Raw genomic sequence first — 21,966 nt, 5'->3', positions numbered from 1 at the left:
CTCTTAGCAATTAGCACAGCACACTGCGTATTGTACACATTTATTGTTTGGTGGCTTAAAAAATATGCAGAATATATTCAGCAAGCCAGTTGGCATTCAAACCTTTAATAAATTTTAACATACCCTTCGCTTTCTTTTATAATAGTATAAGAGCACACTTACAAGCCACCCATGGTCAGTGGGTACATGATGGTTGTTGTTGCTGTTGTAGGTGAAGATTACTGTCGTTGTTGTTGTTGTTGTTGAGTTGTTTCAGTCATATCTGACTCTTCATGACCTGATTTGGGGTTTTCTTGGCAAAGATACTGGAATGGTTTGCCATTTCCTTCCCCAGCTCATTTTACAGATGAGGAAACTAAGGCAAACAGGGTTAAGAGACTTGCCCAAGGTCACATGGCTAGTAAGTGTCTAAGGCCACATTTGAACTCCAGATGATGAGTCATCCTGACTCCAGGCCAATACTCTATCCACTGCCACACCTAGCTGCCTCAGGTGAAGAATATAAGCATAAAAATACTTCATATAAAAGCCCTATGTGACAGGGAGACACACAAAAGAGGAGAGCTACTACTCTCTACTGGAAATCTGTTTATTTTGCAATTAACAAAAGGTAATTAGCACCCCCTTGCTAAAATTTTTGTTTGGAGTGAAGAATTTTCATCTAAACAACCTTCAAAGAGCAGTTGGAACTGACTGTAATAGTATCCTGACTACTTAACCTTGAAGCAAGGTTCAAAGGAAAAGCACTATAGCCAATTACCCCAAAGGATTCTATTCACTGGTGATCTGCCAAGCCTATGTAGAACCTTTAGCACCCTCTTCCTCACAAATCCTTACCTCTGTGCTAGGTAATCTGATACTGATTTCATTTTTGCAGGAATCTCATATTTTTCCCGAAAAGAGCAATCACTTCTTTTTGGACTTCTACATTTCGTGACTGTAGGCCTGACCCAAATTAGCCTAAGAAAGGTTAGTCTACCTCCTGACAGGAACCAATTATTGCATTACAGTTCAATGGGCCTTTTCTACTGTAGTTTGCATATTGAAAGTAGCTAATATATTTTTCCTCATTCATCACAGTTTTGACAATATCCAGATATAAAATTTTATGTCTGTATCAATGCATAAGTGATACACAGATCAAATTTATGGCAAAAGTTTTCAAACTGCTTTTCTTGCAACAATATAGCAAGGCAGCACAGTGCAGTAGCAGATGGAGCTGACCTTCCTGGAAGATAGGTAGATCTCTGCTCAAGTCTTAGCTCTGTTACGTACAGTCTGTGTGATCTTGAGCAATTCATTTAAGTACTTAGCGCTCTATGCAACTCTAAAACTATATGAGGCAAATATGTCACCAACCTGTATTAATAGAGAGAGTTTAGTGACACAGATATTCCCTATGCCAATGAAATCAGAAGTCAAGTCTCTATACCTACACAAAAATAAAATGTGATTAAGTTAAGGAGAAAGCAATCAGTGGGAATTGATGATACTAAAGATTTACAGCCTTCAAAACTAGCAATAACCCAACTATGTAATTGATTCTATTTATTCCTCAGCATTTATTTAAAGATCTAAAAAGTTATAATTTTCTCTTGTAAAAGCTCCTGTTCATATTTATCTTCATTTCCAAAAATACTATAAAAGATCAAATCTCATAAATATATCTATTTACTAGGGACAGCTAGGTGGCGCAGTGGATAGACCACCAGCCCTGGAGTCTGGAGAACCCGAGTTCAAATCCAGCCTCAGACACTTGACACTTACTAGCTGTGTGACCTTGGGCAAGTCACTTAACCCCACTGCCTACAAAGAAAAAAAAAATAAAAAATACATTTATTTACCCCTAACTTTATAAACCACCTGTCCCAAAGACCTTAGTAGAGTGCTCTGGAAAAAGTGGTGTTCAATATGAGTTAAATGAATGGACAGCATTCTAATAAACTGCCATTTCATCAAGTATAAACTTACATTCGAAAGGAAAAAAAATACCTTGATAACTACTTACTCATTTGGCTACAATAGTTGAATATGATGAAATGAAAATTTCCTATCTGTTAGCATTCAACATATGTCAGAACAGAAGCTAAATGTCCAGATATCCTGGCACATACCTGCTCTGTTAATTCTGTCAATTTTATCCATACTAGGAGACTGGACCCGAAGTCTAGGGCTACTTTGACAGGAGCTCTCTGATGCCACATCATTAAATGAATCATCAAGTGTCAGTAAAAGAAGTTCTTTAACACATTTATGACAGATACTGTGTTGACAGGGAAGGATCAACGGATGGGTAAACAGCTCCTTGCATGCTGGGCAGATGAGCTCTCGTTCAATATTCTTAATAGTAACCTTAAATGAAGGAAGAAAAAGAAGTCAGAGACAAAAAGGCACTTAGCTGTAGATAGGTGCTTACATATAACACGTTTACAAATACACACATGTGCTTATGTGTACATACATGCATGTTACACACCTATTTCCGATATCTTTCCAGAAAAGTCACCAAGGAACATAATTTTAAAAAATAAATCTGAATCTTCCTCTCTATCATGAGCAACTTACCATCCTCAAGACTCATGGTCTAAGGGCACACAATATGGTAAATGAGGCAAAAGCAGGTAATATTGAAGGACTGAGTACACAATGGCAAAATAAATCAGCAACATCATCAGGAATTTACTGGGAAGGGTAGATTATACCACAATCTAAATTCAATAAATTGCCAATAAACTATAAAACTAATGCTGATTTGCATGACTTTAGGAAAAACAGGTAAAAAATTTTTGCAGAAAACTTGAGATTATAAACCTATGCAAAATGAACAGCACTATGAATAAACTATTCTTCTTTACACTAGATTCAGCCTTTCTATGACCGCCAAACACTTAACATGACAATTTTCTGGATCCATTAAAATATTTAAGAATCTTTATTTTAAATCTGTTCATATGGCTGAATATTTATATGGCTGAATTCTGTAATTACACATCTTTGAGACCTAGAACTATGTCCACTGTTTTACATATATTGTATATTCCTAGGTTAAATAAAAATTACTATATTTTAAAAGTATTCTATAAAAAAGGAAGAGCAACAAAAATTAGAAAGATTCATAAGTATAATGATATTTTCATTAGAACAATTAGTAAGTTTAAGTCTTTATTAGTACAAGATGTTTGGTGACCTTACACAAGTATTCTGTCCTTATGTTTCATCTATATGTAGAATGAGGAACTCAAATATCAAACACTATGATTCTATGTTCTATCTGATATTTTCTGTTCTGTCTGTCATTAACTGGTTTGGGGATATAACTAACCTTTCTGAGTCAGTTTTCTCACTTGTAAAATGACGATGGACTAATCACTGAGGTCCTTTCTGGCTCTAAAATTCTAAGATTCAATAGACCAGAAAGTCAGTAACAGTCAAACATTAAAATATTAACACTAGTAACCTTCTTAGTATTTGATTTTTAATGATGTACCCCCAAAATTTTAATGCACACATTTGTTTTCAAGAAAACATGCCACCCTTCTGGAACAGGATAGTATTAAAACAAATAATTCACTATCTAATAAATAGCACAATCACTTGGATCCTGGTTTTCAACAGAAATTTTCAATGTATTTATTGAATTTTTATATCATCTGGATGTTAAATAAAATCCATCCCCATTGAATATGGGGTGTGGAGGAATAATTAGGTCTCAGAAAGGATTTGATTAATAATTTCAAATGTACTTTGAAATGTTTGCTTTATGCTTTAAAACCCCAAATACATACAGTTTATCATACATCATACATATCATACAAATGTATTTCAACTCACTTCATTTTTTCTAATGGATAGTCAATGATGTGAATTTGAATTCTTTATCATGATGGTCAGACGATCCTACATTTAAAGCAGGAAGGAAATTTAAAGTCCATCTAGTCCAAGAGGAGGCAAACTATAGGCCAAAGGCAAAATGCAGCTACTGCCTTTTTATTTCTAAGGCCTGTGAGCTAAGAATGGTTTTTAAATTTTAAATACAATAAAACTTTATTTAAAAAAGTAAAAACCATTCTTAGCTTATTTACCTTACAAAAATCAGGGCATTGTCCAACACCCTCATTTTACAGATGAGGAAACTGAGACCCAAAGAGGTTAAGTAACTTATCCCAAGTGACAAAACAATCTTATCCAAGGGTAAAAGTCTTTTCCCAATTAGAGATCTGAAAGAACAAATTACTGTTATAATGCAACCTGCTGCTTAAGTGACAAGAAATGTGGTTTGTCAAAAAAAAGAAAGAAAGAAAGAAAGAAAGAAATGCGGTTTAGTTATTACCTCAATTTGTTTAATTTCCTGTTTGACTCAATCTGACATTCCCCAATAGGCAGCTAGGCGGGGCAGTGGATGGAGCCCTGGGCCTGAACAAGTCAATTAGCCTGTTTGCCTTAGTTTCCTCATCTGTTGCTGTTATTTTCCAGTCGCGTCTGACTCTTCCTAAGTCGAACCCCATTTTGGGGTTTTCTGAACAAAGAAACAGATGATTTGCCATTTCCTTTGCTAGCTCATTTTACAGAAGAGGAAACTGAGACAGACAGGGTTAAGTGACTGGCCCAGGGTCACACAGCTATCAGGTATCTGAGGCCAGATTTTAATTCAGGAAGATGACTCTTCCCGACTCCAGGCCCTGCATTTCTTCTACTTCGTCTGTTTCCTCGTCTGAAAAATGGGAATAACAGCTCCTATCTCCCAGAGCTGTCGTGACGCCCCACCGGGATACTAACTGCGGGGCTCAGCCCGCCACACCGGCCGAGTCAGAAAATTGTTAGCTATTGTCATTATTGTTTATAAATGCCGGCACTCCTGCCAGAACTAGGGCAGTAATGAAAGCCTTCGGCCCGGCCAGGGAGGAGGCTGCGGCGGCTCGGGGGAGCCCCAGGCCGGGGCGGGCGGGGGAAGGGGGCCGCACGAGTCTCCCCAAAGCGCCACGAAGCGCTGCCGGCCCCGGCCCAGCCCCGGCAGGTGCGCTCCGACCCCGCTCGCCGGCTCCCGAGGCTCACACAAAGTCAAACCAAACGAACCATCACTGATTTCTTTATTTCGAGGCGCCCCGGGGCCCCGAGGCGGCCCCACCCCCCGCCGGGCCGGGAAGGGGGAACCTGGGGCTCCGGCACCGCAGCGGGAGGTGCGGCCGCCCCCGCCCCAGGGTGTGGCGCGGCGGCCGAGCGCGGACTCGCGGGCACCGGAGCAGGAGCCACAGCCCCGCTGAGGCCGCCCCGCCGAGCTAGGAGAGCGGGCGGCCATGGCTTCCCCCGAGAGCGGCCGCGGCGGCTCCTCCACAAGAGCGTACTCACCAGAGACTCGGCACAATCTCCCTCCATCGCCGACCCTCAGCCGGGTGTCATGAAGGGAGGTCGCGCCGGGCTGTGGGAGCGGCGCCAGATGGGGAGAGGTCGAAGCCCGGAGCGCGAAGCTAAACACGCGTGGACCAAGAAGAGCCGAAGCCGGGGCCGGGGGAAGAGGGCGAGGCCCGGGAGCGAGCTCGTGGTCGGTCAGTCCAAGGTGTGGGGGGCGGGGCAGGCTGGGGAGTGGATGAGTCCGGAGTGACGCAGGGAGGGGCGAGGGGCGGGGGCCGGGGGGGAGGGCAGCGGGGAAGAAAGGGAAGTGGAGCCGCCTCGGAGCGCAGAGCTCGAGGCCGAGCTCCGTGGGTCTGGCTCCCGGGGAGAGCCCCAGCTCCCCGGCGAGGGCTGCAGCTGCTTGCTAACTGCTATTCCTGCGGCCGAGGGGGGCGGGGGCGAGGGAGAAGGAGCCTGGCATGGCCGACGGGGGAGGGGCTGCGCGAGGGGGTGGGGCAAGCGATCCGGTCGCCTAGGCGACCGGCACCCCACCGCATAATGAGGGCGGGGCCGCCCGAAGCCTTGTTAAGTCCCCGGAGGGGATTGCCCTCCACGTAAGGGGACCTGGGGGAAGGAGGACCCGAGGGAAGTCTGGCTTAGTTTCTCCCTCCTTTCCCCCCCAAGAGTATTATAGGGCATTTCCCCCTTCCCCGGGCAAAGCCAAAAGAGGGAAGAAAGGAAGGTTCGGCAACTCGGGATTTCCCCCTCTCCAATGTCCTTTCTATTGGCAATATGGATCTTTCCCGGAGCTTGGAGCTGTCCATCAGGACTAATAGGAGCGCTAGACCTTAGTCTGTGTTACATCCACAAAGCGCTACGCCTCCCCGCCCCCTCCCGGACAGCCCTTCCTCGGTCTCTCCGAAACCCCCTTCTTATTCCAAGTCTACTGCCCCCCTCCCCCAAGGGTCCCCAATGCTTCTTCAATGCATAGGGAAGAGTCAGGTAGACTAGTAGATCAAACCAGAGAAAACAGCACCACCACCATCTTCAGACCCTCCTTTCCTCACCAAGAACAGACCCCCATTTTCTGTTTCTGGTATTTTTTCACTTTTTAACGTCGCCTTTATGTTCGACCCTTCTGCACTGATTTTTTCCGAAGTTCTAGATTGGGTGGAGGAGCTTACTTCTCTTTTTTGGGGGGGGGGGGGCTGTCATTGGTCTTCCTAGGAACCCTGGGCTTAATGTGACCTTTCCATTCTCCATTTCAATTCATTTTTCAACTGGTCATTGAAATTCGAAATTCGATCATTGAATTTCAATTATGAAAAGGTGTTTGTTGTTCTCTACTAATACCCTCCTTGAGGACTCCTAGGAGCTGTGTGAAGTATTAGTTGGAAAGGTAAGGCAAAGAGTCCAATTAAGAGGCTATTGTAACAATCCAGGTGAGAGATAATGTGGGCCTGTTGGTTGTGTGAATGGAGAGAAAGATTCAAAGGCAAAAGATAATTGTGAAGGTAAAATTTTGACAACTGATTGATATCAGCATTGAGGCAAAATGATAAGTCAGGGAAGACTCTTTGATATATATTCTTCACCAATTGATTCACATGTGTATATTTTGTCTCCCAAACTGCTTATTCCTATGCACTGTTCCAGGTATGTGGAAAGTGCTCAAGAAGTATTTTTGGATACTCATTACACTAATTCAGGCATGACAGTGGAAAAAACACAGGCTCTAGGACCCTGAGTTCAAATTCTAATGACATTTATTACCTGTGTGACCTTGGTAAGTCACCATACCTTGGTAAATCACCATACCTCTTTGGCCCTCCATTACCTCCTCTATGAAATAGGGGGTTGGACCAAATCAGCTCTAGTTCTATGAACATTAGATTTCTAAATAAGGGTCAAAAAGCTATGGAAATAGAGACATTGTGGAAATTAGGAACAATTGGAAAGAAAAAGCAGGATCAGGGGCTACAGTGATAGGTCAAGGGAAAAACAAAGAACTTTTAAATACCATAAACAACAACAACAAAAAAAAAACATTAATTCTAGGATTTTGAACCTGAGAAACTAGAAATTTCTCAGAAGGTTTGGATGCAGTTATGATCTGTACTAGTAGGAAGAGTACCAACATCTATGAGATCACAGATCTATTTGAAGTACTTAAGTGTATTTGACTCCAGTACTGTCTGTGTTCATTTTATTATTTGTTTTAGTTCATGTAAATAGATACTTTCTTTGCATTTATTTACCTCTAGTTTTGTTTTCTGGTTTTCACAGCCCTTATCAAGTTTGTCTTGTTGAGGCACAGACAGTGGGAACTATTTAACCTAATCAATCAACATAAAATACAAGTAAAATTTCCCCACTTATTACACTTTTTCATTTTTCATATGCTTTTTTAACATACCTGATGTGGTAGGGGCAATACCTGTCAGCTAAGTTAGACTAATTTTACTTTAAAATGTACTGTACCTGTTCTTGAGACTTAATTGGTTCAGGATACTAAGACTTGGTATTGACTTGGCTTTCTGATGGCCTTAAAACAAGACAAAATTTAAAAAAAAAAACCTGCTCTCTCAAGCTTCTGAGTGGCAGACAAAAATGACCAACAGAGAAATTCAGGGCTGCAACATAAATCAATCATGTATCAATTGAATAGTCTTCCCTTGCTATGGTTAAGTAAATTCCCTTTTGTTAAATGTCACGTTCTACAAGTGATCCATTTCATCCCAATATCAAAACCGAACTACAGAAGAACCTGGCCTACAATACAGCAATTTAACATATAGCTAACCTATGTACTACTATCTTACTTAGGTTGGCTAAATGCTATGGGAGTTTAATGTGCCACTCATTTCTTGCTCCCCCCCCAAAGGTAAGGCCTCTGAAACAGGTGCAATTAGGGATGTGAGTATTGTAAAGAACACTGGACTAGCAGTCCTGATGACCTGGGTCCTCTAGTGCTGGAGCTACCAATAACTGCCTGTGTGACCTTGGACAAATCATCTCTAGGCTTCAGTTTTCTCATCTGTAAAATGAGAAGGTTGCTCAAGATGACCTCCATGATATCTTTCAGCTTTCACTCTGTAAATTAGATAGTGACTATTACCAACGCTGTTATTTGCCCTGTTTCCATCTCTTAATCAAGGGAAGTCATTCCTCTTGTTCATAAGAATTGCTCAAAACATCCAAGTATTTCTACTACCAAAAGCACACTTCTGCCTGATCATATTCCCAGGATTTTCAAAATAAAAATAAAAGTAGGAGTTATGTAAAAATTAAATTTTTAAAGAGACACCTAACCAGAATTCTGTTATGTCTCCACCCAATTGTCTAATCCACCTTTTCTTATCTCTTTGGTGAAAAAATTTGAAAGCAGGATTTGTGAAGGATAGGAATTATTATATAGCTTGTAGAAGAAGGGTTAATGAGCTGATCTAATAAATCCCCAAACATCCTAGGTTAACAAATGAGCTTGAACTGTATAGTTTAGATGATATGGATTATTCTTAACAGTTTATGGATACCTGCCAAGATAAACCCAGGAACTATCTGAACATAATTATAAAACACTTTATGCAAATAAAGTAAGATTTAAATAATTGGTGAAATATTAATTGTTCATGGGCCAAGCCAATACAATACAAATGACAATTCCATTTAAATTATTTATTTAGTGCTGTCCCAATTAAACTACCAAAAAAATTTTATTGAGCTAGAAAAAAAAATTCATTTGGAAGAACAAAAAGTCAAGAATATCAAAGGAATTAATGGGGGAAAATATAAAGGAAGTCTAGCAATACCAGATCTTTTATAAGGCAGTACTTATCAAAACTATCTGGTGTTGGCTAAGAAATAGAACATTGGATCAGTGGAATGGAGTAAGTATACAATTTGAAGTAGTAAATGACCTGTAGTAGTAACTTTGTGTTTGATGAGCACAAAGATCTAAGATTTGGAGATAAGAACTCACTATTTTGTAAAATTGCTGGGAAAACTGGAAAGCAGTCTGACAGAAACTAAGTATAGATCAGTATCTTACACCAATTACCAAGAGAATGTCAAAATGGATATATACCTTAGACATAAAGGAAGATATTAGTAACTTAGTTGAGCATGGAACATATTACCTATAAGAATTATGGATGAGAAAAGAATTTGTGAATAAAAAAGAGGTAGAGAGCATTGTGGGATAAAAAGTGGATAATTTTGATTAAGGTCAAAAAGGTTTTGTACAAATAAAAACAGTGTACCCAAAATTAGAAGGAAGGCAGAAAATTGGAGGAAAAAATTTTATAGCCAGTCTCTTAGATAAAAGCTTCATCTCAAATATACAAATGAGTAGAATTTATGAGAATATGAGTCATTCAATTGATAAATGGTCAAAGGAAATGAATAGACAGTTTGAGGGAGAAGAAATCAAAGCTATATATGGCCTTATAAAAATGCTGTAAATCATTGTTGATTAGAGAAATGATAATTAAAACAACTCTGTGGTCTCATCTCATACTTCTCAGATTGGCTAAAATGATAGAAGGGGAAAATGACAAATGTTGGTGGGTATGTGGAAAAATTGGGACACTAATACACTAATAGTTGGTAGAATTGTGAACTGATTCAACCATTTTGGGGAGCAATCTGGAATTATGCCCAAAGAGTCATAAAAACTGTATACCTTTTTACCCAGCAATACCACTGTTAGGTCTGTTTTCCAGGGTGATCAGGGCAAAAGGAAAAGAACTGATATGTTCTAAAATATTTACAGCAGCACTCTTTGTGGTGACAAAACTAAAAAGTGAGGAGATGCCCATCCATTGGGGAATGGCTGCATAAGTTGTGGTATATGATTGTGATGAAACACTATTGTGCTAAAAGAAATAACAAGCAGGTTGGTTTTAGAAAAACATGGAAAAACTTGAATGAAATAACTCAGAGTGAAATAAACAGAACCAAGAAAAAGTGGTATATAATAACAGTAATACTGTTCAAAGATTAACTATGAATGACTAAGCTATTCTGAATAACATGATCATTGAAATCAACTGCAAAGGACTGAGGAAGGAAAATGCTATCCACCTCCAGAGAAAGAACTGATATATCAAAGTATGTATTGTATGGTTCCACATATATATCTATATCAAATGTTGGCCTCTAATACAGAGTTGGGAGGGGGAGAGAAAACTTGGAACTCAAAATGTAGCCAAAAATTAATAAATTTTTAAAGTTTATGGAAAGAGATTTCTGGGTCACAACAAGATAGAATGTCTGTGGGCAACAAGATAGAAGACTACATTTTCTCTGATTCCCATGATCTCCCAGGTCTGTCCAAAACAGAAATTATGTGCCAAAGATAAAGCAACTTCAGATGTTCCCATGGTTTAGGATACCCAGAATCCGAAAGAAAGTAAAATTTAAAAAAAAAACAAAACAAACCCAGTAACTGATGCTCATTGACTCTGAGCTCTCAGCAGCCCTCCCCTACCTCCCCCACTACCAGCAACAAGGCTGCACTAGCAGACACATGTTTACATCAAAACCCATTGCTATACCTCAGTAAACCCTCTCTATTTCCAGTGATGTGGAGATCCCAGCTGCAGGCTAAGGAAGTTGGCTAAGGCCTTGACAGCCAGCTTGGCCAAAGTCCTTCAGAGACAAAAGCCTGCCAGGGACTGAAAATCAGAATAAGTGTGCTGCAAAGCTCTGAACTGCCAGTGCTGACAAATATGACCTCTGAACTTCAGTGCCAGGCCAGAGAACTAAGGTACAGAGGGAGTGGGATAAATCACCAGAACAGGACACCATGTGGAGGAGGGGCTCGCTCTACTAAACCTGAGGGAAAAAGCATAGCACCCAGGTGTAGCTAGTTTTGACCACTCAAAAGTCACTTGGGGTAGAGACCCCAGGCTGGTGAACTGTGAAATACCATTGTGGGAGGAGGCTGAGACACTTTGAGATCCAGCCCCCAAAGAAACCACAGAAGGGAGGGAATCAGAAAATGATAATGGAAATGGGGGGGGGGATGTTAAGACCTGGAACATAAACAGATAAATCAACTGGAGAAACAATAACAACTGAAGGAAATATGGCCTCCAGATCTAGTGAGTTCAGGCATCTATGAATAAATACTGTAAAATAAAAGGAAAATGATCCAACACCTGAAGAGACAGAGGATATTGTGGAATTTTGAGGAGAATGTGGAAATACAACATGCTATTCCTGAGTGGTGTAAAAGAAATGAAAATTATGAGAGCAGAATTTATGTCCTGCACAACAAAAATATGAGCAGAATAGAAAAACTTGAATCTGTAATGGTAAGACTCACCGGAAAACAAGAGAGAACAGATTAAGTGGGAATGCAAATAAAAGTAAAGGACAACCTAGAATAAGAGAAGCAAAAAACAATAACATTAAAAGAAACTATGCTCACTATGCAAGCAAATCATACTGATTTCAAAGGCAGGATGCATACAGACCACCTAAGGATGATAGGTCTCCCAGAAGAACACAAAAGGGCAAAAAACCTTAACATCATAATGAAGTAAATGCCCAGAACTTTGAATATAGAAAATGAAATTCCAATTGAAAGAATTCAGATTGCCTCCAGAAAAAAAAAACAAAAAAACTCAAGGCTGCAAACTCCAAAACATATAGTGGTTAAATTTAACAATACAAATCAGAGACAAGTTCTGAAAGCCATCAAGAAAATGATATTAAAATACAAAAGAAAGGACGTTAGAATACAGCAAGATTCTTTCACAACTTATAGAAAAAGGAGTAGTGAATGGAATAATGTGTTTTGAAGAGCAATGGAGCTCAGGATGCAGCCTAGGGTAACCTATCCTGCAGACCATATAGGAAATCTAACAAAAAAACAAAGAAAATGGAAAATGTGAAACTGAATAAATTTCTAGAGAAATAAGTCAAAAGACTTATGGCATCTTCTAATGGGACAGCAAAAGAATACACATATTTCTCTACATCATGTGGACATGCACAGAGATATTTCAAGCAATGTAAAAAAAGGCAGAAATAGTTAATACATCCCTTAGAGACTATAATGCAATAAGAACATAAATTGATTCAGGGCCCAAAAACAAAAGATACAGGCCAAAATGAAGACTTACCAATGCATTTTTTTCTAAAATGAGTGGGTAAAAATAATCATAGAAACAAGAGCTATGTAAAATAAAATTATAATGATGAAACAGCATATCAAAATTTCTGGGATGCAGCTAAAGCAGTCCTCAGTGGGGAAATAATATCCTTACAATCATACATTAACAAAGTAGATAAAGAGAGAATTAATTAACTGAATATGGATTTTAAAGAATTAAAATTTTTTAAAATTTAAATCAACAAATAAACCTTAAGTAAGCACAAAATAAGAGAATAATAAAAATTAGAGAGGAAATAGATAAATTAGAAACAAAAAACACATAAAATGATAAATAAAACTAAAACCTGGTTTAAAAAAAAGTAAAATTGTTAAATCCTTAGCTAATCTGATTAAAAAGAGAGTAGAAAATCAAATCAATAAAAAAGCAAATGAACAAGGTGAAATCACAGCAAAAACAGAAGAAATTTTTAAAAATAATCAAAACAAACAGTTATTTGTTAACAAAACTGAGAACACGAAATAAAGGCACACCTTCAAACACAAAATAGTCAAACTATCAAGATCAGATAGAGACCTTAAATAACACAATCTCAGAAAAGGAAACAGATCTAGCTGTAAAGGAACTACCAAAGGGGGAAAAAAAACTCTTCGTCTTGATAAAGTCACAGACTTCTATTAATTTTTTTAAAAATAGTGCCCATACTTCACAAATTATACTAAGATATTAAGAAACCCTACCAGAATCTTTTTATGAGACGAATATAGTCCCACTACCTAAACCAAGGAAAAAGAAAAAACTGAAAGAAATTATAGATCAATATCTTTTGTGTGTATGCGTGTGTGTGTGTGTGTTGCTTTTCAGGGTTAAGTGACTTGCTCAGGGTCACACAGCTAGTAAGTGTCAAGTGTCTGAGACTGAATTTGAACTCAGGTCGTCCTGACTCCAAGGCAGAAGCTCTGTCCACTATGCCACCTAGCTACCCCAAATCAATATCATTAATAAACATTGACTCAAAAATATTAAACAAAATCCTATCAAATGGACTACAGTGATTTATCCAAGAAATCATTCGTATGATCAATTGGGATTTATACCAAGGATACAAGGATGGTTCAACATTAGGAAAACAATCAACATAAGCATACTAAAAACCAAAACTTTATACAAAACCACATCTCAGTGGACACAGAAAAATCCTTTGACAAAGTACAACACTCTTTTACACTAGAAAATCTACAAAATATAAGCATAGTTGTTGTTCAGCTGTTTCAGTCATATTTGATTCTTCATGACCCCATTTGAGGTTTTCTTGGCAAAGATACTGTAGTGGTTTTTCTTTTCTTTCTCCAGCTCATTTTAGAGATGAGGAACTGAGGCAAACAAGGTATCCGGCCAGATTTGAACTCAGGAAGATGGTTTTTCTGAATCCAGGCTAGGCATTCTACCCACTGTGCCACCTGGCTGCCTTTAGAGGGAACTTTTTTAATATCTTAATTTCTTAAAAAGCATCTATCTAAAACAAATAACAAGCATCACATGAACCTCTTCAAACAAACACAGGAGTGAAACAATGTGCCCAATATCCCCACTGTTATTTGACATAGTTTTAGAAATGCTAGCAATAAGAATAAGACAAGATACGGAGCAGCTGGGTGGCAAAGTGGATAGAGCACCGTCCCTGGATTCAGGAGGACCTGAGTTCAAATTCAGACTCGGACACATAACACTTACTAGCTGTGTGACCCTGGGCAAGTCACTTAACCCCATTGCCTAGCCAAAAAAAAAAGAAAAGAATAAGACATGATAAAGAAATTAAGGGAATAAAGATATGTAAACTATCCCTGTTTGCTGATGATATGATGGTTTACTAAAAAAAAGCTGCCCCCAGCTCCAATATTCTAACTTCCCTATGAGCCTCACTGAAAAGCAGGCCCATTTCCCCTAGCTAGCCACTGCCCCCTCCCACTCAATATCCTAACTTCCTCATATATACCTCACTGCCTCCCTAGAACAGCAGGTATATCCATGTGGTGGAATCCCAGCCACTGCCTCTGGCTAGCCACTGCCCCCAGATCCATTCCTCATATTTCTCTATTCCTCATATTTCTCATAGAAACAGCAGGCATGACCATGCACTCAACCGCAACCATATCCATCTAATCTCAGACAGGACCACAATATCCAGCCAATCAGAAAGCAGCACCACTAGGATGCCCCAGCATGATTATGTACCCCAAAACAACAGAAGGGACTTTCCCTAAATAGGAACCTGCACAGTAATAGCAAAAGCTGTCCTTTAGATAAACTTCCGACATAGAGAGGCCTATTATAATATCATTATCATAAATATATGCCCCCCCCAAAAAGGGTTTCTCTGTTTGCATTGTGGGTAATCTCATGCACAGTTCCACCAGGCTGGGACCCCTCTCCTATTACCTAATCCCTTGACAAACCCCTCCTGATTTTTAATATTCATAATTTTTGTTGTGTAATCAGCATCATTAAACTATAAAATTGCTTGTCTTGTCTAACTGAAGTTGCCAGCTCATCTTGGAACTCAGCTGCTAGAGAGTGTAATTCTCAATAAATGCCTCTGCTTGGATTGGAGATGGTCTAAGTCTGTGAATTCTTTCAAGATGACTCTCACAACACACCATGAAACCACGACACCATGACATGCAGGTGAATTGGATTTAAGTGAGGGAGAGTTGTGCAAAGTCACTGATCTTTAACAGGTCTCAGTTTGACTGAGATAACACCCATTCAGCTATTAAGGCTAGGTGAGAAAGGAGGCAGAGAATAGTCTGTATTTCCTAGTCAAAAAATAAAAATCCATCTAGGACGGAAAGACCCTCAGGGTTTCTGGCCAAAACTGAAACAATTACTATTTATACTCACTCTGAACCAATCAGGGCCTAAACAATGATAAAGTGGGGCTTGACCTGGGACCTATTGTTGGTCAATCAATGAGAGGCAGAGTGATCTGGGGTCAGGACAAGGTACTTAAGAAAAAAACCTAGCCTGCAAACCCTAAGATATCTTGTGAGGTTACAACGATCAAAATTTACATTCCTTTTGGGCAGAGCATCTGCAGGTAAGGGTATGATACCTTATGTGGACAGAGGGAAAAAAAGAAAGACAAAGACAGAAAGAAAGAAGGAAGGAGCTGTAATAAATGAGGTATGTGATGAATACAGAGAAACATGGAAAGATCTACATGAACTGACGCAGAGTAAAGTGAGTAGAGTGAAAACAATAATATAAACAAAAATTACAACAATGTAAGTTGTTATAAATGACACACCAAAAAAACAAAAGTAAATATAATGAGTATAAAGATCAAATAGGACTTGAATGACAAGATAGGAGAAAACACCCACAATCTATCCTTTCATGGAGGTGGGAGACATCCACAGGTGTTACATATAGCACATATTTTCAGACTTTTTTCAATATATTAATCAGTTGTTGTAACTTTTTTTCCTTTCTAAAAAAAAATACTATTTAGAAGTCTCATGTTGGCCAGTCAGGAAAGAAGCAATAGGCAAAAAGAAAGGGTTTTCTGACCTTTCCAGGTGGTTGTAGAGGTGGACTGGGGCGGCAACAAGGCCAAGATAGCTTTCAAAAGGACCACTTGTGATTATTTTCTGCTCCAAGTGTTTCTGAAATATCATACAGATAAAAGGTAGGATCCTGAGTCACATACTCATGGTGAGGATTCTGGGTTGTTGCTTCAGTTGACTGCTTAAGTCCCTTGGAATGAGCACTGATCTGCTTCCTGATGACTTTGTCAACTACTGCTTTTCCAAGATGGCACCAGTTTGTGCAGTTGTTGGCAGGGTATTTGGACAAGAAGTTGTGAAGGTCCCACCTCAGAGGGACCCTCCTCACAATTTCTTCTTTTTTCGATGGTATTAAGGGAAATGAGATAGTTGAGTGTTTAGTTCAAAATGAAAGCTAGCCTTGGACCCCTGGAGATGGTGGCCTGCAGTAGGCCATGGAAGTCCATAGGCATTTCTCACAAAGAGAAGAGCCATTAACATTAGGATTCAACTGGCATGCTTCTTTTAGTCATTAATACATGCTGGTCAAAACAAAGGAGCTTGGACAATGACTCATCACCTCAACATGATTCTGTACAGAGTTTGTCCTCCCTATACCTGCCCCAAGCAAAGGTCACTTCAAAGAGCCATCCTGCTAGTCCCATCCCAGTCAGGTTTTATTTCTTTGTCATATTTCTAGGGATGTTTCCCTGGGACAGACAGGGTGACCTGTCCCTTTGGAGTTTCTCACCACCCTCAGTTTATTCTCCATCTGAAGTCAGGACAAGAGGAATCTGACTTCTGGTGGTGAATAAAACCCAGACCAGGGAGGAACAAAAATTCCAAATTTAGACAAATGCCTTTAGGCAAAGGAAGGGAAGGGAAAGCAGCATAGAAAAGAAAACAGAGCCTGCAGGGCACAGAGCTTGGTATTTTAGTTTAGAATCTCTTTATTACAGAGTCAAATGCCAGGGAAGCTATCGGACTGATTGGGACTTATTCCTGGTTTCTCTTGAAAGTTAGTCACACACTAAGACATCACTCTACACTTTGGCTTCCTAAAGGAAGCTATTCAATCATTATGACTAATAATTGTAAGCATTTTGAGGGAAATCTTTGAATTTCTTTATTTCTTTATTTTTATTAATTTATTTTTAGTTTTCAACAATCATTTCCATATGCTTTTGAGTTTTAAATTTTTCTCCCCCTTCCTCCCCCCTTCCTCTCCAAGACGGCACAATCTGATATAGGCTCTGTATTCCTATTAAACATATTTTCACATTAGTCATGTTGTAAGGAAGAATTAGAACCAATAGGAGGAACCACAAGAAAGAGGAAACACAACAAAACAGAAAGAAAAAAAGAGCAAATAGTATGCTTCCATCTGCATTCAAACGCCATAGTTCTTGGATGTGGATAGCATTTTCCATCATGAGACTTTTGGAGATGTCTTAGATCCTATTGTGGAAGCTGGTAGTATCATTCACATAGCCTCTTAAGACAGGATTTTTTTTTTTATTTTTGTACAGAGTTGGTGGGGAGAATTGTTATTTTTTTAATAATGTGTTGTTCTACTAATACATTGTTGGTGGAGTTGTGAACTGATCCAACCATTCTGGAGAGCAGTTTGGAACTATGCCCAAAGGGCTAAAAACTGTGCATACCCTTTGATCCAGCTACTAGGGTACAGACTTAGTAGTGGTATTGCTGGATCAAAGGGTATGCACAGTTTTTAGCCCTTTGGCATAGTTCCAAACTGCTTTCCAGAATAGTTGGATAGTTCTTTTTGTGGATAGCATTTTCTATCATGAGTCTTTTGGAATTGTCTTAGACAATTGCATTGCTTAGAAGAGCTAAGTCTATCATAGTTGATCATCCTACAATGTTGCTATTGCCATGTACAATGTTCTTCTGGTTCAGCTGACTTCACTGAGCATCAGTTCATGTAAGGCTTTCCAGGTTTTTCTGAAATCTAGCTGCTCATCATTTCTTATAGCACAATAGAATTCCATTACATTCATGTAACATACCATGTTCAGTCATTCCCAAATTGATGGCATTCCTTCAATTTACAATTCTTTGCCACCACAAAAACATCTACAGAAATATTTTTGTTGATGTGGGTCCTTTTTCTTTTTTATGATCTCTTTGGGATACAAACCTAGTAGTGCTATCCACAAAAAGAACTATGGAGTTTGAATGCAGATCGAAGCATACTATTTTCTCCTTTATTTTTGTTTTTGGTTTTTTTCTTTCTCATGGTTTCTCCCTTTTGTTCTGATTCTTCTTTCACAACATGACTAATGTGGAAATACATTTAACACGATTATACATGTATAACCTGTATCAGATTGCTATCATCTTGAATAGGTGGCAGAGGAGGGAGGGAGAAAAATTTGAAACTCAAAATCTGATAAAAATTGAATGTTAAAAACTATCTTTACATGTAGTTGGAAAAAATAAAATACTATTTACATAATAAGTACCCAAAGAGGTATTCAATATTCAAGTTATTTAAAATTACAAGAGGACAAAATGGCTTAGTAAGTGGTCAGCCCTAGAATAAAAAGACCACAAGTCTTTTCTCTGACCACAGATAAGTAAAGTTCAGTTTCCCCATATGCAAGCTTAAGCATAAACACACACACACACACCATACACACACACACACACACACACACACACACAACTCTTTAATGATCTGAATTAGTTGGATGATTTTCTACATGAGGAGTTTCCCACACTAACAAAATTATGTGCTCATGCACACATTAGCACACACTATTTCTCATAGCTCGTTCTCTAATATGGTTCTTTGGGGAAGGAAGAGGAATAAATATGGTCCAAAATTGTGGGGAGCTACATATACCTCTCTGATAAGCTTTGAGACATTTCTGAACCCTTTTTCTCATCAAAGACAGAACAGATCAACCCCAAAGGTGTACAAGCCTATAAGCACTCCTAGTGTAGACCAGTATTTTATTAGTTGTACAACACACATTACCTCAAAGTTGATTTAAATTTTAAAAAAGCCTCATTTAGCAACTACTTTCTCATCACAGTTTGCTGAGAGGAAGACTAATTTACAGTTTTATCATGATGAGTGGCAAGAAATTATGTTGCCTTAGCACATAGTCTGAAGATGTTTTTTATTAGGGTATTTTTACTATACATACAAAATATATTGTTTATAGTATGCTATACAATAGTAGCTATTGTGAGATTTTTCAAGATGACTTTTAATTATTAACATTACAAAATGATTATAAATATATACGCAATTTTTTTGTTATCAGTTTTATGCTAGATTCTTTACTTCTAGCATCTACAGGGATAGTACCTATCTGAAGGTAGAACTTTACTAAGTGCTAGATCCACTAAGTGTTTGGGATGTTACCATCTTAAAGGCTGGGGAAGAAAAGCCATGGACTATATAGTTCAAGAATATATATAATTCAAGAATATCTACATGACTTAAAATCAACCAACTACCTTTCAGGTTCCTTCCAGTTCCTATGACTCCCTGAATCCCTGAAATGTAACCGCTTCAGCTGTTCATCCTAGAGTCTGACTCTCTCCTGCTTAGTTTACTTAAAGGGCAATATCCAGAAAACTTAGCCAAGGTGAAGAGCGGATGTACCCCCCACACACACACTCTCTGTCTCCGACTCCCTAGCAGCCTTCCTCCCATCCTATCAAGCAATTTACATACAAACCTGGCTTTGACATTTCTCAGTTTCTCTAGTATTGCACATTAAACAAAAGCCAGCTATTTCACATTGTGATGTTGACAGAAAATTCAAGAGTCCGACTTCACTTCCTCTCCCTCAAAACCCATTTATTATCCAAAATGCTGTGTTGGATAGAAACCTGAAGTTATCTCTTTTACTGTATATCTGTTTATCTTCAAATAAAGATGTTTTAATTAGGTTCAACATTCAAATTTACTCTGCTATTGGATACAGACCCTATTTCAAGTATCTTAGATAATCTCTTTCTTGAGCAAATATGTTTGAACTTATAGGCAGTGAACCAAAAGATCCTATTCAGAGGCTAAATAAACTTGTTTTTATCCAACCCTCCTTCCTACTCTGTGTACAAAGCAGCTTGCTCTCTGTCTCAGTCTCTGTCTCTCTACTGCCCCTACCCCGCCCATGGAGTTAAGCAACTTTAAATCCGGAGACATTTGCAGTTTCAGGGACTAGCCAAGTGAAGGTAACAAACGGATGCAGTTCTCAGAGAACTGGGCTCAAAGGGAACTCTCCCTGCATAATTGGTTCTTCTCTGAGTTCTGGGCAAGGAGGGAAATTTAATTTTCTCCTGTATTTCTGTATACTCCCTGTATTTTTCCTGTATTTTCAGCCTTCTTGCAGCTCAGAAGCCTCCCAAGCTAATATGTGCACAGACCTCTAGGCAGCATTTCCAGACACTTTTCTACAAACCACTTATGAGCTTTACTTGACCACTTTACACACTAATGTAAAGTGGTGCTGAGATTCTCTCAAAAACACTTGTCAGAAGCACTCAGGTTTCACAGGCATCCTGCCAGAAAAGCTGAAGGCACACTTTCTACAATTGTGCTAAGGGTGTGGTCGGCATCCCTGAATGGGTTCTTACAGCGCAGCCAGTATCAGGTCTAGGGGGTGAAGAGAGGCTTCTTACCATATTCAGGGCCCTGGAACTTCAACTCTTCAATGTAAAGCACTTTAAAATATTCCATTCTAAGGAGTCAGGACTAAGGTCTAGATAGAAGGCGATAAAGCTCAATGACTTACGGATAAAAGGTACTAGAAAAAAAAGAACCTTTGGAATAAGAAACATAAGCATGGCCCTCTGTGAGTCACAACCTTATCCTCACCTTTGCAGGAAGATGGATATTTTTTTCAGGTTTGGGATCTGACCCTGCAAAGCCTATTTTTGTTTGGCATATGAGGCAAGCTATATGCTTGCCAAAGTGCACCCAAGATTTCACAGACTCCAGGACTGTTCAAGTACGTGCAAAATAGCAAGCAGGGTGGGTAATTGCTTCAACTGTCCTTCCTACTGTTTGACTCTCTCAGTACCCAGAACCTAGTCAGGCTGAAAAGCAGACTTGCCCACCTCTGACTCCCCTGAAGCCTCCCTCCCTCCCAACCAGCAGCCAATTTACATACAGTCCTGGCCCCAACATTTCTCAGTTTCTCAAGTACTGCACAAATAAACAAAAACCAGCTGCTTTGCAGTCTGATATTCAGAGAAAACCCAAGAGTCTTATCTCACTCTTTATCACACAAAATACTGTGTTGGACAGAAATATACAACTAAAACCTAAGTTAGTGTTGGCAGAGTAGGGGACCAATGAGTGCAGGGAAAGTTAGAGAGGCAAATAATGAGGGGGAGACTCTCCAGATGATATGCATAAGTCCCCATCCCCAGAATGGCCATGCTGAACCCATTTTCCTTACCTTGCCCTTTGCTAGCAAATCCATTATGGAGCCAAACTCCGTTAATTTCCCTGACTCAGACATACTTATTAACATCGATTCCCATCTTAGTCTGAGTTTTTGTCAAATGCCTTCTGTTATTAATGAGGAAGAAGAAAAGGGGGTGGCAGAGAGGAAGGAGAAAAAAGATAAAAGAGGAGACAATTCAGGCTTCAAGTATTTGTGAAGTGGCTCAGAGAAGAAAGTGATCCCTTAAAGGCACAGAGCGGCTGTGGTGATGTAAAACTTTCATTAGCTGAACAATGGACAAGTCCAGGGAAACTCCGCCTCAACTGGGGTTTCTGGCCTCAGCCCATCATGCAGGATTCTTCTGCCGAACAAAACAAACAAGCACAAAGCAGGATCCACTTACAGTGGAGAAAGTGAAACCCTTTAGCCATCTAAGGTTTGATTTGTTCAGGTGACTTTTTATTGGATCATGCTGATGGCCTTCCAAGGCTTTCTTCAATCAGGATGCTAAAAGATTCTGATCACACCATGTAGGTG

The 21,966-nt window shown here is 39.3% G+C and overlaps 1 protein-coding gene across 2 annotated transcripts in view; it reads right to left on the bottom strand.

The window, feature by feature from the left end:
- The window catches only part of TRIM36 (tripartite motif containing 36), a 58,084-nt gene extending 52,554 nt beyond the window's left edge, over positions 1-5,530 (bottom strand). For both annotated transcript variants that reach the window (XM_027869158.1, XM_027869159.1), the window contains exons 1-2: positions 5,347-5,530; positions 2,115-2,352 (exon numbers count right to left, since the gene is read on the bottom strand). In XM_027869158.1, coding sequence (XP_027724959.1) covers positions 2,115-2,352; positions 5,347-5,373 — 265 coding nt within the window. In that variant the 5' untranslated portion in view covers positions 5,374-5,530. The remainder of the gene's footprint in view (positions 1-2,114; positions 2,353-5,346) is intronic.
- Between the last annotated feature and the right edge of the window lie 16,436 nt (positions 5,531-21,966).

The sequence above is a fragment of the Vombatus ursinus genome, unplaced genomic scaffold (assembly GCF_900497805.2).
Source record: "Vombatus ursinus unplaced genomic scaffold, bare-nosed wombat genome assembly UNPS02014792.1, whole genome shotgun sequence".
Taxonomy (NCBI): Eukaryota; Metazoa; Chordata; class Mammalia; order Diprotodontia; family Vombatidae; genus Vombatus; species Vombatus ursinus.
This window is presented reverse-complemented; position numbering and strand designations above follow the sequence as displayed.